Below are 21612 nucleotides of genomic sequence, written 5' to 3'. Positions count from 1 at the left end.
TATAACAATTTAGCTCTCTATCTGAATTAGTGAAGTGTACGCCACTCAGTGGTTAATCGGCTGCCTCCGTTAAAACAACTTTGTATTAATGTTAAATAAAAAAAAACGATACTTCCGGACACCGGAACGTAGTATGTGTACCAGATTAGGGTTAGGTCGTAATTTTATTTCAATTTTCTGTATTTTGGTTCTAAAACGAGTTTGTGTTAGTGAATATACCCCCTGCCCATAGGTTTGGGGATTAGCCACGTGACTCCCGTGGTATTTGTACCTGAAATCATTGCCTAACCCTAACCTGTTACACATACTACGACACAACGTGTCCGCCATATTGGTTCGCATACTACAGCAGTACCAAATACTTATGACTACCGCATACCCGGGATATTTAGGTCCACTGGCTGGGACGCTGAGACAACTTGCTAATATTGGGACTTCAAAGGCTAAACCAGAACGTATGGTAAGCCCAGCCATGCCCATAATTTGTCTTTTTTGAAAAACTATGATTCGACTATTAAACGAAAAATAAAAATTGTGTAGAATATGAGCTAACTGATGAGAAAAGTAGTGTCCAGTAACTGTAAATTGCCTTTCAAATTATCTTCATTTTTTAACTTTAATTGTTTTAACCGATGACGAATTTCCTTTTTATAGAAACATGACTTGTGTCGCTGTGATGTATTATACTTCGTTAGCATAATTGAGTCATAGCTGTCAAAGTAAATTAGGCGATGCAATGAGCTTGTAATAAAGAGAAATGTGTTCGAGAAACTTGATTTCTATCTCTAGCTTGTAATAAAAGGTTAGGATAGGATTTTATATTTATCTCTGGAGGAAGAAAAGCCGATTAGACAGAAAGTCAATGAATGTTGTCGCTTTGCATGTCTCTTTGTATATGTAGTCTTATTTAGTAGATACTAAACTCAATTTTTCATAAATTTAGAAATTTTTATTGCATTCCAATGGGTATTTCATGTGATGGAACATGCATGAATTGCGATGGGTTTGTTGTCGCTTTGCATGTCTTTTCATACATCAGTAGTCCTATTTAATAGACACTGAACTTAAATTTTCATTAATTTAGAAATTTTTCTTGCATTCCAATGGGTATTTTATGTGATGGTACATGCATAAATTGCGATGGGGTGGTACAGAAAAATACGACTTCAAGTACGGAGCTCAAGCAAGCTTAAAGGGTCGGTAAAATGCATTTTCCACTCTATTATACATAGCAATTTTTCGTAGCTTGAAATGCTTTTTAGACCTTTAAGAATCGTGAAAACCTACGTTTGCCATCCGGTCGGACCCGCCATCTTGTACACCCTAACTTTGCAATTAGAAATTACAGAACCTCACCTTCAATATTTTTCTTGCTACGTCCCTGCTCACATAAACCTGAAAATGTAATTCGAAGAAAAAAAAACATCGTCAAATCATCTGACTTCGCCGACAATATTTTATTTTGTATTATTAACTTACGTTAGTAGATTATACTTGAGGTTTAGTTTTCTAAGATGGCGAGAAGAAGTTGATACATTTTGGGTTTGATGATTGCACAAATGTAGATTTCTACTTATTACAGGAACGTTGGTGGTGGTATAGAAACGAACCCAGGGTTGTGAAGTCGGATTCGGGAGTTAGACATTTTTTCATTGAACTTGTATTCTTGAATATCAGACAAAAAAAGATTTTCAAAGAAAAAATTGAGTTGACTGAGCGACTCTTGCGGTGTGTTAGACAGTGCTAGCATATGCTGGGACATGTGTAAGGGGGCATAGGGTAGTCGTCCCGGGAAGCACGTTATGCGCGTGCGTTCGTTGCTCTGTTTAAAATTACTTATTTTTATTATTTGACAACATCTAGAATTTGCTTAATCCCCAAATGAGTAAATTATATTTGAGATTCAATTTTCTAAGATGGCGACCAGCTGTGGTTATGAATTCAAGTTGAAACACTTTGGATTTGATGATTGCACAAAGAGAGAGTTCTACCTATCACAGGTACGTTAGTAAGTTGGATACATGAGGCAACAAAAGTTGGCTACAATATTGTCGGTGCTCCTGTAGTATGTGCACCAAGATGGCGCACAACCTGAACATATTATGTGTACCAGGTTAGGATTGTACGCCATTTTGGTGCACAAACTAAGGGAGGGCCAAATTTTCTTCACTTAAATTTTAAACTCATCTATTAAATATCTCTCTCGCAACGATAACTGACATGTATCTTGTTTCTCTTGGTATTTTTTCCACTTTTTAATTGTCTCGCAAAGACAAATCTCCTTAAATGTTTATAATTTTATCGGCATTGGTGGTGGCTTGAAAATTTTCCATCAATATTTTTTTTATTTTTGCGACTTTACTTTAAGCAAACTAGAAGAAAAATTATATATAATATTATATGATTTTTTTTTAAATGATCAACCAGGCGACTCGTTGTGGCTGCTATCATCTGATATCTCGAACAGGGATAGGTTAGGGTATTGGATTGTTTGAATATGAATGCGAGTTTCACAGGCCATCGCAAAATGGATGTTTTCTCGTAGAGTATGTTCCCCAGCCTTTCATTTTAAGGGGGTGTTACGAAATTTAGGCGGTGGTAAATATTTTGCGATAAAACTATTTAAAATGTGTTATGTATTTGGCAGACGATCTGCATTGTTAATATGCCATACTTCATATATTTGAATGCAATTATACTTAGTGAGAAAGTGTAGTGTGGTATGACACCTCAAATGAGGGGTATAAAATTTAGGGAGAAGGGAATTCACCCGCTGTAAGTGAAGCCGTAGCCCTGTTCACTGTCACAAGATGGATTGAAACTTACATTCTCTCTAACCCTGTTTAAAAATACATTCCCAGTGGGGTCGTTCGAAGATCATTTTCATTGTCTACCGGATCATTCTGTTTCTATACTGGACGGGTTGGGTTATCCTTGGAACGATCGAATACTCGGGACACGAAAGAGGTTGGGCATACTACGTTTTCCTCTCCCACTGGGACGAATGGCTGATGGTCTTCAATTTTGGAATATCATTGTCTGTTGCAATATATGGATACTCTCAATTAGACGAACATGATTCAGGTAATTCAATTTATTACAATATTGCCCAGCAGCGTTGGACGACTCAAGTCGCCGATTCGGCGCGGACTCAAGTAACCACAAGAGCGTACCAAGTCCAAAAAGTGGGGCAAGTGTTTTGTTATAATGACGTAATAATACTTCTGTGTTGGTTTACCGGGTCAAATATCTTTCCAATCCCGGTCGATACATGATACATCATTCTGGATGATAATAAAATTGTTAGTCCGGAATAATAACCTGCCCGAACCTTTTAAATTTCACCACTCATCAATATCATTTACTTATTTCTAGGTGATCTTCGCTGGTTCCATAAATTATCATGGGCAACTCGGTCTGTCAGCACCACCGTTGCTTACGTAGTCACCATCTTATTCTGGGCTTTGGTGAAAACAACGGCGAAGGCTTCAACCGCAGTCAACATACATCGCCACGCGCTGAACGCGGTGTTCGTCACAGTCGATCTTTTCGTGAGCAGAGTCCCAGTCAGGCTTCTTCATTTCGTATATCCAATGCTTATAGGAATAACCTATGTTTTATTCACATACATAATTCATGCTGCCGATGTGATGTCTTCTTTCTATAGAAATGCTCTAGACTGGGAAAAAGTGCCGGTAACTTCAATCGTTCTTTGCATCCTGGCTGTTTTCGTCGCAGTTCCGTTGCTACACAGTTTGACCTTTGGCATGTACCACTTGAGGGCGTTTATTGCCAGGCGCATAGCAACCAGTAGTCAAATCAAAGAACTGACTGGAACCTCAAATCAAGCTTTTGAAACTGAAGTTATATAGAAGATATTGGATAAATTATTACTATAACAGTCGTTCTACATTATAAGTTAAAGCAACATTCAGTCACTAGTCGATAGTTTATATTTTCACGTACCGAAAGTGTACAAAATAATGGATTTGCGAGTGAATAGCGACGCGATAAACTAGTAACGGTTATCGAGAAGCGTCACTTATGAGAGAGTCTAACATTGAATCATACAAAGAAACAAAAGTCGAACAATATTTACTAACAGAAGCCTGCCTTTTAAGTACCTTTAAGCGTTTACTGGTGTTTCTCCACATCTCCAGTCACGACTGGCAGTGCATCGAAAAACAATTCACCTATCGAACATTAGGACGCTGAACATTGAGTACTTATGAGTCAATGAATTTGTAATGTACACTTCGTTGATCAATATCCAGTTAGCAAGGCCTGATCTTAGACATTTGAACGACTTTATTGTTTGAGTTTGCTAATATTTGAGTTGGTTAAAAATTGAATAGCGCGCCGAATTTATTTCGATTTGAATCTCATATATTTAAAAGTTTACAGTTTTTAATTGGCGACGTAATTTTCATCGTAAGCGTACAAGTGCAAGGGATAGCGATTCCCAACAGCACATACTGCGAAAGGTCTAGATGTTTTTTTTTTTTTTTGAAAGTTCAAGTTTTTTGTACTACCCGCAGATTGTGACCAAAAACTGAATTAATCTCATCAACACGACGGTAGCGTTGTATTATTGGTTATTAACATTTCACTGTTGCTGATGACTAGGATTCCATGGATTATTGAAAAAGCGCAATTTTATATAAAATTATCTATTCTCAATATTTATGCCTAAGCTTGTATTACAGTGTTTTACTTCGAATGCAGCCCGAATTTTTCTATTACAGGGAGTCCTCGACTTACGACGTTGTTCCGTTCTTGAGAAGCGGTGAAACTCGAATTTCAATGTAAATCGGAACATTATACTGTACTGTACAGTACATAAATTACTCTATACATATCGCACTGTATTGTAAAGTATGGTACAGTAATAAAATGTACAAATAATGCAAAAAGTAAATGACGAAGACCAATGAGCCCAAAGCACTGATTTTCTTGATCACAATGATCCAGTTTAAGGGCTTAGATATTACAGTACAGTATTATCTTTTATATTTTCATGGAGTGCGTTCGTGACCTCGAAACAGCGTTATGGAGTTCGCGTTCGTAACTTCGAAACAGCGTAAGTCGCGACCGTCGTAACCCGAGGACTCCCTGTAAATATTAATCAATATTTATACAATCCGTATGATTTTATGCTGAATTCTTTTTTTCGTATCATATTTAATGGTTGCCGCTGCTCGATAACCAAATATGGTTCCTCGCGGCTCCCCTCACTCTGAAATGCTTTTTAATTATTTATTGCAATTTTTACCTCAAGTGTGCTTTCAGTATGGTGAGAAAATAAACTGCTGATTAATATTTTACACATCCAAAAATTTTTTTATCGGACCAAGTATTTATTTTGTTTCTATAAAATGACATGAATTAAGTCGAAGATGCTATATTTTCTATTATTTTGAAGGCAAAAAAGAATTCGATAACATAGTATCTAATGGTAAACCACATTTTCTTCGATAATGCAGTCCAGGAATACGCGAACTTACTTCGAACAGTAATTTAGGTTTACTCAGGGACATTAATCGGCAAATAACAATGTGTTTTTATTTTTTGTAAATTTATTGTGGGCTCCGTAAAAAAGAGTCAATATCAAGTCAATAAGGACTGAGTTTATTATTATTTTATTTTGATGAAAGTGTCTACAATCGGACATGAAGTGTTTAAAATAACTTTGAGAGAAGTACGACATGAATTATTGGACATATAGACGTGCTATGATCGTTTTTGTACTCAGTAACTGTTATCCAGCAGCGTCACTTATGAGGGAGTCTAACATTGAATCATACAATAAATGAATAAAAAATAAGTCGAACAATATTTACTAACAGAAGCCTGCCGACTTTTGCGCTGATTTAAAGTACCCTTGGGGAATTCTTTTTCTTGTTATTCAATATTAATAAATTCAAAGTCCCTTTCTCATGCGTTATGACCTGTATTAGAGAAAGTAAATGCGCCTTTAAACGGCCATTATGCCAGTCTTTTTTTATTAGATACAATTTGTAGGCCTACATAACAGTACTGGTGACCGTACATTTGAACCCACGTACATTTGAACCCATGCGTATATCCACGGGTTCAATCTATATGCGGGTGCTAAAACCCATGGGTTAGGGTTAGTATGGGTTCAACTATCCGAAAAACAAAAAAAATTCCATAGGTGCAATAGCATACAGGTGCAATTGCCATGGGTTCAAATGTACGTGGGTTCAAATGTAATGGAACCAACAGTACTAATTAAAAAAAAAACAGTATTCAATAAAGGGGTCGTCAGCTTTCATAATAATATGATTTGTACTCAAATAATTAGGGCAGGCCATTTTTCAATATCTTATGATTTCAGAGTCGAATCGAATATTTTTTTTCGAATTGAATACTTGGAAAATATGTAGTTGTATCGGCCGGTTTAGTTTAATGGTCCTCCAGACACATAAATCAGTGAAAACACGTAATCCATCACTCATCAATAAATCACTCGGAAGAAAAGAGTCTTTATTTCAGTATTTCAAAAATTTGATATGAATAAAAAAATTGAGGTATTAACCTCAACCTGCAGACGTGGCTGTACATTAAAATTCTCGTCTGAACCGATTCGAATAATTTACTATTTGATTCGAAATGCCCAGCCCTACAAATAATATACGGGCACGAAAATTAAATGAAAATTGGGTCCGCCTGAAGTATACGCACCAAGATGTCGCACAACCTGAACCCTAACCTGGTACACAACCTGAGTTCAGGTTTCCATTTTGGTGCGTATACTTCAGGAGGTCCGAAAATCGTGATGTCAGCAGAACTCCAGTTAAATGTTAAATGAACTGTTCGAATGTCATATAAACGTGTTCCGATAAATCATAAAAACAATAAAATCTGGCCGCGTAGAAAATATTTGAAACACAAAAATAAATAAGAGTCTTCTAATGTCTTCTTTGTGTATTGAAAATTTGAAACCGATTTCTCCCTACCCCAACCAGCAATGATTCGACAGCAACTACTAGATAATTGAAGGGAGCGTCATAAACCCGGGAAGAACATACACTAAACACCGGTTCATTTAAACTCCGAATCATTTAAAAACGACTTAATTCCGATTCCTGCTCTCGGCACCAGATCGAAGAAAATTTTGGTACCTGTACTCCAACAAAACCAAATTGTTATAATAAAGGCTTTTGTCTGTTGAGAATGGTTTGATGCTTCTTCCAGATTGATGCTTCTTGAGTTCCTGTCGGAAATTTTATATTTGGAGAAATATTACGGGGTCAAATTTTGTTTACAGCAAAATTTTTTTAATCATATTATTGAATGCGAAAGTCAACTTCTCTTGCGACTTCTCTTCAAACGTTTATGACGTCACATCTGATGACGTCATCTTCGTTGTTTACCCCCTTAATGAATTCTCGTTATTCGTTTACTTCTACACAATATCCTCTTCCAAAGCAGGATTAATTTCACTCCGAGTTGATGACGCTGTGTCGCTATGGCAACCACATTGGCGGGCAATTACCGCCCTCAAATGGTAGAATCCGAATGCAACAACATGAAGTAAAGGTGACGCAATCAGAGTTACCCCAAATGCGACGCCAACTGAAATACCGGGAATTCTCTCCCAATCGAGCAAAGGATCATAGAAACGAGACCTCACTCCACCCAGATGTAGAAATACCGTGTATAGGGAATACGTAAGTCCAAATAATGATGCGTACACAAAATGAAGAAGCCGTATCGGCACTCTGTCCATGAATAAATCTAATGTTATTAAAATAGAATTCATTGCATGGCGATGGACATTGATACGAGGCGGGGATTTGCTTTCCAATCCGAACGCCCAAAATACGATGGTTATGAGATACGATACTGATACAGCTGATGTCCGAACAACCCAGCACAAATGATGGAACCAACGTAGATCACCTGAAAACAAGTGAGCAATGATCAAACGAGAATATCGGTCGGAGACCGAAGCCTTTTCGATCGAAACTGCGGTTTCGATTCATGAATCCATAGTGACACCGCGTGTCCCATCACTAATTAATTAATAACTCGCTAATTATACGACAATACATCCAGAATCAACAGACTTCTGGTCCAAGATATGATGAGTGCACATGCAAAATTCGGAGCAGATTCAACCTCGCCTTCGTGAAATATCGCGTTCATCTAACAGACAGACAAACAAACAGAAAAATACTTATCAACATACTTACCGATCTCAGGATTGGTAGTAATAATTGGACAGGGAAGGTCGTGCATCAGTACCAGTGTTGCCAGATCCCAGTGGTAAAAAAAAAGCCAAATCAAAACACAAAAAAGCCAACAAATTTATAATAAACCAATACACACAATAGCTACGCAATGGGCTACTATTGCACACTAAATTGTGTATTTTATATGATTTGAACCTAAAAACAAGAGAGTAATGGTCATATATATGGACACGAAAGTCAAGCACTGGTACTGGTTTCATGAGGCCTGAGAGACCACCAAGTTTGCTGAAAACACCGATGAACAAATTAAATGGATTAAAAAGTGTTCCCCTTTGCTTAAAGCAATACAGTAAAATTCTAAAATACTCACAGCAAATTTAACCGAGATGAGCTTAAACTACCCACTACACGACTCGCACAGTCGCTGGTATACGAACCTGGCTGACAGCGCCAGTGATCAGTTGGAGACTTGTGTCCTTACTTTCATCAAAGGCTCGGTCTGAGATTTCATTGAAATCAACATCCTAATAAATGAAATAAAACAGCAAAAAATTCACCTCTATTGCATGTATTCCGTATACAGCATATCTCGCCGTTTGTCGAAGATTTTCTTGTTAAAAATCCATACAATGCAACTGTTAAAGTTAATCCGTAATACAGCACTTGCGTCCATTCGCCCCAGTGTGAGAGGTAGAACGGGTAACGAAATCCGACGTCTTTTAGGTTTACGTAGTAAATGGTGCCGTATATAACCCAGCTTGTCCAGTAGATGAATATAAGTGCTTTGTAGACGACGAATAGTAGTCTGTTGGAGAACCACTAGAATAGGATGAAAATGTTGTAGTTATATAAGGTGCGAGACCTCTTTCACGCTACCGAAATGCTAGCAAAATCCTGTTGCTCAAAAACACGATGTCATAAAAAGTGTTTCATTATAAAATTTATGAATAAAAAATACTTTAATTGCACTAAGCAAATGGGGTCTAAAATTTCGTTAGGGTTAGGGTTTCCGTGGCTATTGATTAGAAATACTTCGCAAAGTGGGAACACACTTTTATGACATCGTATATTTTTATGTAGGATTTAGCGAGCATTTCGCTGACGTGACAGTGACGGTGCGAGGCCTAAACGGGACATATATGGCCTTGTCAGGGGTTCTCATGGGAACGCGTGTTTATGACATCGTGGTGACTGTTTCGAGTTTTTGTGATGATTGGCACCGGTAGTCTACTGTGGCATATTTCACACACACACTACGTCGTTTTGGATTACGTGTCCGTATGTTTGAGCATCGTTCTCTTGTTTGTAGGGTGTTTCCAATGTAGATAGGAAATAAAACGAGCCACGCTTTGAAAATGTAATGTTACGAATGCGCGAGAATGAGATGTTACTGCACAAATGACCTGATGGTATCGTACAATGGCGCAGTAGCGCACCTAAGAAGAAACCTTGGCCGGGACATTCAAGTCAACTAGGAGGGACGCCGGGATAACTTGTCAAAATCGGGACGTATGGTTAGGGCTGGGCATTTCGAATCGAATATGAAATTATTCGAATCGGTTCAGAGCAAAATTTCGAATCGCCGCCATCTTTTTTTCCGCCAATGGTCGAGGTAAATTTCTCAATTTTTTCTATGGAAGCCATATTTTTTCAACGATATCCTGACATACGACTCTTTCCTGTAGTGAGTTACTGATGAAAACATGTTTTTTATTGTGTGTGAACCCTCAACAATCTGCCTGAGCGATGTATTCTATGTTTTCAGTAATTTATGTGTCTGGTAAACCTAATACAATAAGAAGGTTACATACAGTTTTATATCTCCCAAGTATTCGAGATTCGATTCAATTCGAAAAAATTATTCGATTCGATTCTGAAATCATCAGGTATTCGAAAATGCCCAGCCCTGCGTATGGTAAGCCTATAAAAATGCCGACATGTATAAGAGAATTAGTACCTGAGACACATAGAAGTCTTCTGCAACGGCATCTGCAAAACCAAAATGCTTTTTTTGAAACTCATATCCCCAGCTTGTTGCCATATTATTCCAAATCTCATTCCACTGTAGATTTTTATTATAAGGACTAAAATAAAGAAAAAAACAAGCTCATGTAGCCTTCTAACAAAAAAATACAATCTTAACCCCTGAAAATTTCATCAAAGCAAATGGTCCCGTAGTTAACGAGAAAATCAATTTTTCATAACGATAAGAAGAAAAACATTAAGAACAACAACAACAACATAATAACAAAAACAATCCATAGGTCCACTCCGTGCCCAATTAAAAGAGCAATGCTCCAATATATGGACACACGTAATACCGTTAGCATATGTGACATAAACTTAAATCTGTTACCTGACCATTTACAAGCTTGATATACTTATACGAGGAAGCAATGCTCGAATATTTGGTCACGAAACTCGGAAACTCGCACAGGCATGATCTCTTGTCTTGTTATTTAAATATGTCGCCCCAGGCCAAATAGTAATAATAGCTTTCAAGCCTATCATTGCCGTGGATATGATACAGGGTAAAACTTTAAATGTATGCTAAACTAGAGCCTTGTTCTGACTACAAAGATTAAAAAACAAATCTTAAAAACCACAACTAGCAAATTTCTAAACTTCCAGAAAAACTATGCGTTGCTATCGAAGTAATGAAAGCTTTCAAATGATCTTTCAGAATTGCGAACAAAACTGGAAACGTTGCCCAAACGAGCCAAAACAGTGAAAACCATCAAAAAGCACTAGAAACATTGCCCAAACGAGCAAAAACAGTGAAAATTGTCAAAAAGCACTAGAAACGTTGCCAAAACGTACAAAAACAGTGAATAACCACTAGAAAACTTGCCAAAACGCGCAAAGTTCTGAGTTCAAAGTTTAAAAACACCTCTTAAAAACCACAACTGATAGCCATAACTGACAAAGCTATATTAACTTTCTGATCTCTGAAGATATGAATGCCGCTCTAACTGCATTCAATTTTTAATCAAACTAACCATCAATGTTTCAACATTTGTATTCGAGTAATCTTTAATCAATTTCACCGGAAATATAACGCGCTTTCATGTGCTTAAAATAATGCATTCATTTTGAAAATTTAACTGGAATAATAGGGTTATTGGTAAAATAGGGGCTCCCCCTGTGCTATAGTTGAATTGTCTTTCATTTTCTGAATTGTATAAACTATGAATACATATATACAGAATGGCCCAAAAGTAGGCATACAGTTATTAAACTATTTTATATGCTTTGAAGCTACTTGCAGTTCACTTTATGTTACTTGTTAAGTACCACAAAAATTGCTTATTTTTTTAGATAATAAATCTAGTGTGAATTTTACATTAGTTTTCTAGCTGCTTGGAAGGTAATAAATAATAAATAAAATAACTGTATACCTACTTTTGGGCCACCCTGATATAAAAGTAAACCTAATACTGGGAAATAAATTGATCCTTAAAATTGTAACAAGTTTGATAATAGTCGCAAACGTAATATGTACTATACATATATAAATTATTATAGACTTTGTATGTAAACTTGCGAAGCCCCTGGAATGCACTGTGTTGCAGATATTCAATTTTTCATGTTAAATCATACTTGGACATACGTTTATACAAGCGCAATATGGCTGCGTCCTATAAGTATACGTTGTCTTGATTTTGGTATAACAGTTAAATCACATTTATTTTACATAACTTTGCTAAATTGAGTATGTGGTGTATTTATTACGTCATAAGAACACAACAGAGTAAAACGGAAGTCGCTGATTAATAAACAGCTGTAGTGAAATAAGCGTGACAGTGGACATGGCACGAATCTAGCAAGTACTAAACGATTTTCACAAACAATTTTCGGTTAAAATAGGTTTGTGTCGACATATAATGTAATCAAACCGGCTCTCGAGGACTTTCATTTTGTGATGATCAATAGACCATATTGTAGAACATTTTGAGAATTGGAAATAATATTATCTGTTAATAAAGGTTTACATTCGACGCCAAAGATCTTCGGTTTATCGCCATATCACAAAAAAAGCATTCAACTAACAGCGCATTGCTGGCATATACTGTACATATTGAATTGGTCATTATTACTGCAATAGCTTAGGTGTTTCAAAAGTGTAACAGTCGCCCTCCAGACTGGTCCAGTCGCCCTGACTGTAACCCAAATCATGGAATTCTTCATAATGATAGAACATAAATTCTATGACGTGCAACCTTTAGGACTAAGGAGTAACTGGAAGGAAATACTAAACGGCTATCTGAGCTTCTCGGTGGATGTCATGCTGCGTTATACGCGGTATGTACGGAAGCCGGGGTGGCCGAAGTTGTGCCCTGCACTGCATGGCATGGACGGAAGCCCCAGGTTGAAGCGTATGCATTGCATACGTAGAAGCCTGTGGTGGAAGCCTGTGCTTTGCTGATGCGCGGCACATACCGAACATGCAGAAGCATGCTTATGAAGCGATTGACCGATATAACTCGGATATGACGTGTCTCAAAGACACTGATCCGAGTCTGGGAAAACTTCTGATCCGCAAAAAAAAAAAAATCGTCCTCCAGAATTCTCCATTCAAAAGTTGTGTATATTATGGAGTAATCAAAGAAACTATCTAAAATGTTATTTTTCTTCGAATAAAGCACACTTCCTTCATACTATCTGTTATCTTAAGCATGTTGTTAGATATTTGTTTTTAAAATGAGGCGCGAGACTTGACAAATTGTAAAAACAGGACGTGGTTTAAAAAGGTCGAAAATCAATGCGGCCCAGCGAGTATTGAAATGAACACATTCGCTCCGAAATTCGTCTTCATGTTGCTAAAGTAGAATTTTCTCGTTGTGCAATCATCAAACCCAAAATGTTTCCATTTGATCTCATAACCACAGCTGGTCGCCATCTTAGAAAACTAAACCTTGAATGTGATTCACAGCTGACTGAAATGAAAATGTATTTTTTTTTCAAAAGATGAATTCCTGATTTATAATATTAACTGGCTGTTTTTGGACTAAGTTTTTTTTTTGTTGGAGAATAACATATATTGTATAAAAATATCAGTGCGCTTTTTTACTCCCAGCTCAGAATTTTCCTTTCATCTCGAATAAACATTTACCGCGTTTTGATCGCATTACATGCCTGCGACGAGATCGCCAAATTTTTTTTAGAAGTAGGCGATTCAAATGAAAAAAGATTTTGATGCGTTTTCTTAATCCTATCTCGAATTGTCATGTTAAAATATTTCTATTTTCGTAGGCCTTCCACGTATACTAGCTTGTGCGCCAGTGGTGCAAATTATATCGTAAAGTATAAACTTTTCAAATTCAGGCAAATCAAAATCTAATCCTCTCAAATTGTTTTTAAAAAATAATACTGCGACCTTCCAAACTCAATGTTATCAAGTAAGTAGACCTCATAGAGACACGTGTCTTATTTTCTTCCGATGGAAATTTCACAATCCATCAAAACTATTCATTGCACCATGATATTCAGATTACGCCGTCGATATATTGCGAAACCTTTCCGCTGGGCATTTTCAAATGAGCACACGAGAACAATTTAGAGGCGATTCATCGTTTCCTCTCTTTCTAAGTTACAATCTCAAGTTACCTTTTATACATTTTACAATGTGGTCCTTCGGCGATTACATTCGGAAATATTGTAAGATTTCGGTGCTTCACTGAGGCGGACCATTCTTTTCATTGGAGAAGAATTTTGATATTTCAGCTACAAAATAGCTCAAGAAATTTGTTGAGATTGCGATTAAATTTAGTTTCGGCACGAGGCTTATTGTTTTGTCACTTTTGCTTCTGTAACACTGTGAATATTGTTCATAGAATGTTACTTTTTACGACACACTTACATGGCCCGCCAGGCTTAATGGGCAAAATATTTGGCCCCTGGTACAAAAAACCTTGCACACCCCTGGTCTATGAGCAAATACGGTAACATAAAAAGTCAAAATTTGCGCTTTTCACTCTCAAACCAAACTTTTTGAAAAATGAACGCGACTTTCTCAACTAAACATTATTCGGTAATCCTGAAGTATGCGCACCAAGATGTCGCACAACCTGAACCCTAACCTTGTAGACAACCTGAATTCAGATTGTGCGTCATTTTGGTGCATATACTTCAGGAGGTCCCATTAATCGGATCTTTAGTAGAAGCCCCCACCAAAAAAAAAACGCCACTGCCATTTGACACGCAGCTGCTTATGAGGCTTCTACTTAACAATCACATTGAAAGCCTTTTTTGTTTGATCAATCGCCTACTTGTATAAAGTTTTTAGTTTTAACGACGATATAATTTGCATAACAGGGGTACAATCCGGGAACAGAAACTACTAAATGTGACTTGCAAAGATTTCAGTCGTTTTTATACGAAAATGTTTTAACTAGAAAGCGGATAATCTTTTTTCCTGAATTGAAAACGAAAACTGGAAGTTTTGCAATATTTCTTGCACGGTGTGGCTCATCGTGCTGAACGTTAGGAATACGCTCGCCACCGCACCTCTGATTACTCTGCGTGGGTTCGCAGGTTCGAATCCCATGCGAGGATAGTTATGTGCCAGAGGATTGCTGGACTCCTCGCCGCCATTGGGGTGGATCGACTTTCCTCTCCCTCGGGTTAAATTTCATCCTATAACGGCAGCTCGATTTACGCCAGCAGATTACCAAATCCGACAGTTCCTTTTGAGCGCTGCGCGTTTCGTTTACATTCTTGCGTGAATGGTATATCTAACAATAAAATGATGTTCACTAATAATCCCTAAGGCTTGTTCAGTTCATGGAGTATCGAAGCAAGAGTTGACTGAGTTGACTATAGAAGACTGACAATATTACGGTACTCAGCTATTCTGTTGCCCCAGTACGGATTTACAAGATAAAGCAGTCAGAAGTATTAACACCGCTCCAACGGTGTACCTTTGTATTGAAGAGTTCGAATACGAAGTTATCAGAGTCAGAATGCAAATGAATCAACACATACGGATTGAATAAACAAGCAATTGAAAATGCGAAACACTCACATGCTGACGTACAGCGTAAAAGCGTCATACGAAAGAACGAACGTTCACGCATTGCGAACAAACGTAAGACATATGTATTACGTTGCACATCTCTAGTGGATTTTAAACTTTTGTTAGTGCTTTGGTTTGTCCATAGATGCTTCTGGCAATAAACGCCCTCAAGTGGTAAATGCCAAAGGTCAAAATGTGTAGCAATGGGAAACCGAGAAATGTTATTATGGCGCAGACAATGATTGAAGTTACCGGCGTTTTTTCCCAGTCTAGTACATTAGTGTAAAAAAGGGACATCACACCGGCGGCATGAATTATGTATGTAAATAGAGAATAGGTTATTCCTATTAGCATTGAATATACGAGATGGAACAGCCTGACTGGAACTCTGCTCACAAAAAGATCGACTGTGACGAACACCGCGTTCAGTGCGTGTCGATGTATGTTGACTGCGGTTGAAGCCTTCGCTGTTGTTTTCACCAAAGCCCAGAATAAGATGGTGACTACGTAAGCAACGGTGGTGCTGACAGACCGAGTTGCCCATGATAATTTATGGAACCAGCGAAGATCATCTATAAAAGAATGATAAATATAAGTAGACTATTGGCGTCTACGAAGTATTGGTATATTAGAGCCGTGTTTGCAGAGGGCTTCCTCGAACTCCCAGCTTAGCTGAAAGGGAAACTGAAAAGGTTTAAGATTTCAATTACAATCCGGTTCCTTGTCGGTAGGATAAATATATTGAGGCAACGAGTAGTTAAAGCTAAATTCAGAGTTTGACCGGCAGTTTGTCGACTACTGTATTAGATTAAAAACATCCTAACCACAAAGAATCTGCAACAGTGATTTCCCTACACTCCCGCTATAGGTTGTGAACACCCTCGCTGAAATTTCAAAGTGGCTCATATGCCGGTGAAGATGACCAGTCAAATACATAACACATTTTAACAAGTTACAAATAGTTTTATCACTGATAACAAAAGATCTACACCCCCTAAATTTGGAAACAACCCAACTAAAGTGAAAAGCTGGGGAACATACTGATCTGTAACAATTTATTGAATTACCTGAATCATGTTCGTTTAATTGAGAGTATCCATATATTGCAACAGACAATGATATTCCAAAATTGAAGACCATCAGCCATTCGTCCCAGTGGGAGAGGAAAACGTAGTATGACCAACCTCCTTTGTGTCCCGAGTATTCGATCGTTCCAATGATAACCCATCCCGTGTAGTAGCCTATAGAAACAGAATGGCTCGGTAAAAAAGGAAAACGATCTTCGAACGACTCCACTGGAAATGAGATTTCAAGAGATTAGAGTGAAAATATTATTCTTAATGGACACGAAGTAAGCCTATCGGTCGAGTTGTTATTATGTTGTTGTGAAAAAAAAATGCTTCTTTCTTTAACTATTAGGCCTATCCTCTAGTGCAGGGGTCACCAAACTACGGCCCGCGTCGTCATTTTATCCGGCCCGCAATAACACGCAAAAATGGCGAAACTTTTTTCCAAGGGAAATTTTCCCGAGCATCGTCTTCCTTGTTTATTTCGTAATATTAGCCAATCAGCAAGATGCAAAAAAGTGACGTAATAATAGGTCTTTTCGCATCCGCTCAGACACTTTTGTATGAATCAAACAAGTCAATCATCATTTGCCTCATGAGGAGCTGTAGTTTTAATGTTGTAGTAGCGTGCTTTCGACGAAACTGCTTACGTTTATTGTGCTGAAAAGAACTTCGAATGTGCATTTTGCGCTAACAGTACTGTAATCCCTCGCGTACTGCTCCAATTTCACAACTCACACTAACTTCTATACTAGGGTCACCATCTTTGAAAAAGCAAAATTCCGGACGGTGCATAACTATTTTCATGACTTCGTAGTAAAAATATGCGCGCGGTACGAAATAACAATGTTCTGTATTAGTAGTGTGCATAGTAAGATTGCAGGCGCAGTAAAATTCCGGATTCCGGACATTTGAGAATTTTTAAATTCTTTCCTGACGCAAAATTTAACCATAAATTCCGGGCATGTCCGGAATTTTCCGGACGGTATGGCAACCTTATTAAGTCTATACTGCATAATTGCAGATATTCATGTGGGTATGTTACAATAAAAAGTTTATCCGATTTATATAAAAACTGCGCCAGTGGATAGATCTGAGTGAAAATAAGAAAACAATACCAAGTTTATAAAAAAACGGTCAATAAATAACAGAGATAACGGTATTTTAGTACCACCCCAGGCCAATTTTTTCCATAGGGATTGTACTACTTTTTTGATAAAAACTGCAATAAATATAAAAAAGAACACATCTATGGAATATTGAGATTATTTCAGGATTTTATTCTGGCAACGGTCTTGACACCGCCGAAAGATCGTCGCAAATAAACGATGGAGTTGTGCATATTAGTTTGAGATTTGTGAATTTATTGTATTGTATTGACAAAATATTTGTCCGGCCCGTTTCAACACAGTTTGAGTCATACCCGGCCCGCGGTAAAAAAAGTTTGGTGACCCCTGCTCTAGTGCAGGGTGGTCCAAGCTTGCCGGCCTCGCCGGGGGGCCACAAATAATGAAGTGGCGGGCCACATGTGCGAGATTTGACCGAGCGCTTTCACGATGAATCGAAGCGAAAAGTGTGATTACTCGTCGCTGGGCCATTAATACCGCGCTTCCAAAACAGCGAGATGACGGCGGAAGAGAAATTGCGCAATAAACCAACGCAACTTCGGTAAAGCGATTAAGACGGCAGAAAAAACGAAATTTACCTCGGACAGACACCGGTTCGCCGACCAGCGGTTGCTAACCACCGGCATAGGCTATATATGAATGGTTTGCGATATCGAAATTATAAATAAACAAATAAATACCAAAATAAAGAGCCGCAGCTCCGCCACTTACCTAAATATGATCAATAATAATTCTCAGTTTCGAGGCGTATTCAGATTCAGTATCTATGCCAACGCAATTTGAATAAACAACTGAGAGAAAATAGTAAATAAATGAATCGAGGAACGATTGGTTAACGTACGTGTATGGGAAACGAAAGACATGTCTGGAAGAGGTAAAGACCGTATCCGCTGTTGATTTAAGTTTAGTCATTTGGGTATTCGGTTGTATTAGGTACAGTTATTAAATCGCTGTCCGATTGAGGCATATGAATAATATATCGTCACGCTAATAACCGAATTGCGTGAGTTATTTTTTGGTGATTTTGAGTTTTTTGTAAAATAGGTATTTATGTAACCTGTCTGTTAACTCAGATTTTATTTTAAAAATTCCGAAACCCATAAAAATGGAGATTTGGTAGGACATGCACATTTGTGCAATTGTTTCGTCATAATGAATTATCATTGTTCCCGCAGGACTATTGTGACGTCACAAAGGCAAAATAACCTCGGCGAAGTAATTTCGAGTTTTTGCATCTCGGATTCTAGCTTAGCGCGTATTACTTCGAATTTATACTACAGTATTGGAAGACGTGCACTTGAGATATTCACTGTCCGAGTCCAATTCACCTTGGTTAGCTTTTATATTGGGAGCATTGCTGTTTTATTCTTTATATTTAATCATAATCTTATTTCGGTAGGTCTGCAGAACGTGTTATATTGATGAAATATATATTTTTAAACAGAAAAAATAATGTAATTGAAACTAATTGCCTGACTTTGGGGATTAGACATTGTAGATACTGAGAATTACATTCGTTTTTGGAATGTTTAGTTTTCAGGACTGGTGCATATAGTAAAGTTGCAAAATTGCGTATGTCCCCAAGTCATATCCACATTTCTGCCTAAGTCACAGTGCGTCATTATGACGTCACTTAACTGCGTCATAAAAATTAACTTAAATCCGGCTACGATCAAAAAATTAAACCATGGCAAATTATTGACTCTCAATGGCATAACAATATCATTAGGAAGTTTTTTACGTTTTTCTCAAAACTTTTAAAAATGACTTACGCAATTCAGTTATTAGCGTGACGATATGTGTACTGTTCTTAAATGTTTTCTGGTTAAACAAAGAAATATGCATAACCTTTTTATTCGGATGGTCATATCAATCAGGAAAGCATGCAAAACAGAAAAGGCACGAGTGCCGATTTTTAGGACAACGAAATTCCTTGCGGAAGGCACGAGTCCGTAGACGAGCGGTTAGACACCACTAGCCTAGACCATACATAAACAGCTTCCGATATTTGATTGGACGGAATACAAAATAAAGAGCCACAGCTCGGATACTCACTTATATAGCGATTGATAATACTTTTCAGTTTCGAAGCGTATTCACACTCATTATCTATGCCAACGCAATTTAAACCATCAACTGGGAAGAAACAGTAAATGAATGAATCGAGAAACAAATGGATAATGGTGCAAATCATATGATGGAAGGGCCAATGTGATAGCCTAAATGTCGAAGCGAAAAGTGTTATTATTACTCGGCGCCAAGACGTCGCTGGGCTATTGATACCGCAATTATTAAACAGCAATATGACGGCGGAAGAGAAATTGCCTAACAAACCAAAGCAACGTCGTTTTCGGGGGTAATTTCTTGCGGACTGGCACCTGCTCGATTTTTTATTAGGCATCATGTATAAACAGAAATAAAGAGCCACGGCTCCGACACTTACCTAACCAGCGATTGATAATACTTCTCAGTTTCGAAGCGTATCCATATTCAGAATTTATGCCAACGCAATTTAAACCATCAACCGGGAAGAAACAATGAATGAATATATCGAGAAACGATTGGATAACCTGGCAAGTCATATGGTGGAATTGCCAATGTCAAAGCCTAAAATCAATATCGACGAGTGAGTTCAACACTATTGGTTATTATAAGACTCAGTGGTCTGAGGTTGGTTGGCCACCGACAAAAAAACGTTGCTAGAAGAAACCTTGGCTAGAAGAAATCAGACAGATAGTTGGACACCCGGGCGATAGCCTTCTTCATTTATCTTCAAATGCTGAGATGAAATGGTTTGTTAGTGTCACAGATAGGTTTTGATCTGTATTGAACGAATCAGAAGATTCCAGATTGGTTTATTTAAACGGCAACTTACACTTTGAACAGCAAAAAATATCAAACGCAACTCAAAGGCAGACGACGCCCAGCCTTTCCCAACGAGAAAATAGCGAAAGTATTCTCTCGCGCGTCTCGTGGACTGTTGGAGTACCACAGTGTCGCACAATAACCACACCCGCCCAATTTCTAAATCAAGGGTCTGCGAAATAAGCATACAGAGATATATAAAAAGATATATATTAACACAACACAAAAACGGAATTTAAAAATTCGTGGCATCAGTTGATAAGAAAGCCTATTTTGGTAATTAGACAATGAAAACTTGCAAAAGGATCAATAGATGCATTTGGTAATAAAAACATCACGCCATTGGTGGATTAAAGCATTGAAATACTTTACAGAATTCCAATATTGGAAGCGAAATGTACATATGAGCTAGTTTTTCGGGAGAGAGTGAAACCTATGGGCAGGGGGACTATTCACTTGGCTAACACAGACAGTGCCAAAACTCGTAATGGAACTAAAATGAGAAAAATCGTAATAAAATTATGGCCTAACCCTAACCTGGTACACATACTACGAGAGTGCCAGTTTTTCCAACTTCCTGAATAATGATAACGTAACAAGAGGTCAATGCTCAAATATATTAGAGATGTACCGATACCGCTTTTGTCGCCGATACCGATACCAGCTAAAAAGGACGATACCGATACGCCGATATTAAAAAACGACCGATATTCCGATATTGATACTATGTAATTATTACCTCGAGTGTGCAGGGCGGATGGTTTAAAACAATAGTCTTTGAGCTTTACTAATAGTGCACAATATTTATGATCAAAAAAGACAATATATCACACACACACACATATATAGTACTATATTATGCACACTATATTAAGAAGTAGATGTTTGGGATCCAAATGCGTTAATTAATTTAGATACACTGAGTACTGGCGCTAGTAATGTCGGTGTTCAATTAGAAAACTAATAGAAAATGGCTACTGTTGGTGGTAAAATAAATAATTGATTCGCCTACTTATCGTATAAAACTGATTGAGTTACGTAAGCAGGATTTTGTGCCAATATAACGTCATATTTTATATTTTACACATCGGAACATCCACTAATATTCGATTGATACATTTTTTCATAATTACCATGTAATATTGACAATTGTAATATAAAAATTTGGCAGCGAAAATACTCGAATTGATTGAGCCAGTTTGAATAAATGGCTAAAACATGTCAGAATCCGATATCCGTTTCTACTAGCGGGGATGGGGACGTGCATGGCTCATAGTTCACGATCTATGCAAGCAAAAAATAACTTCAAGATCAGTATT

The 21612-nt window shown here is 37.6% G+C and overlaps 2 protein-coding genes across 3 annotated transcripts; one reads left to right on the top strand and one right to left on the bottom strand.

Moving 5' to 3' along the window:
- Window positions 1–1096: 1096 nt before the first annotated feature.
- LOC120342836 (protein rolling stone-like) lies at window positions 1097–5852 on the top strand. Its single transcript, XM_039411821.2, has 4 exons — window positions 1097–1196; window positions 1917–2000; window positions 2862–3084; window positions 3376–5852. The coding sequence occupies exons 2-4, from the start codon at window positions 1917–1919 to the stop codon at window positions 3870–3872; spliced, it is 804 nt and encodes a 267-aa protein (XP_039267755.2). The 5' UTR covers window positions 1097–1196; the 3' UTR covers window positions 3873–5852.
- Window positions 5853–6489: 637 nt separating this feature from the next.
- On the bottom strand, window positions 6490–10318 carry LOC120342304 (protein rolling stone-like). 2 transcript variants are annotated; one of them, XM_078110893.1, is made up of 3 exons: window positions 10177–10318; window positions 8777–9038; window positions 6490–7926 (listed from the first exon to the last, which is right to left on the bottom strand). In XM_078110893.1, the coding sequence occupies exons 1-3, from the start codon at window positions 10258–10260 to the stop codon at window positions 7430–7432; spliced, it is 843 nt and encodes a 280-aa protein (XP_077967019.1). In that variant the 5' UTR covers window positions 10261–10318; the 3' UTR covers window positions 6490–7429. The 2 variants fall into 2 exon arrangements, with proteins under 2 accessions (XP_077967019.1, XP_077967020.1); XM_078110894.1 differs by lacking the exon at window positions 6490–7926 and adding an exon at window positions 8269–8414.
- Window positions 10319–21612: the final 11294 nt, after the last annotated feature.

The sequence above is a fragment of the Styela clava genome, chromosome 3 (assembly GCF_964204865.1).
Source record: "Styela clava chromosome 3, kaStyClav1.hap1.2, whole genome shotgun sequence".
Lineage (NCBI taxonomy): Eukaryota > Metazoa > Chordata > Ascidiacea > Stolidobranchia > Styelidae > Styela > Styela clava.
Note: the sequence above shows the minus strand (reverse complement) of the source record. Positions and strands in the feature narration are given on the sequence as shown.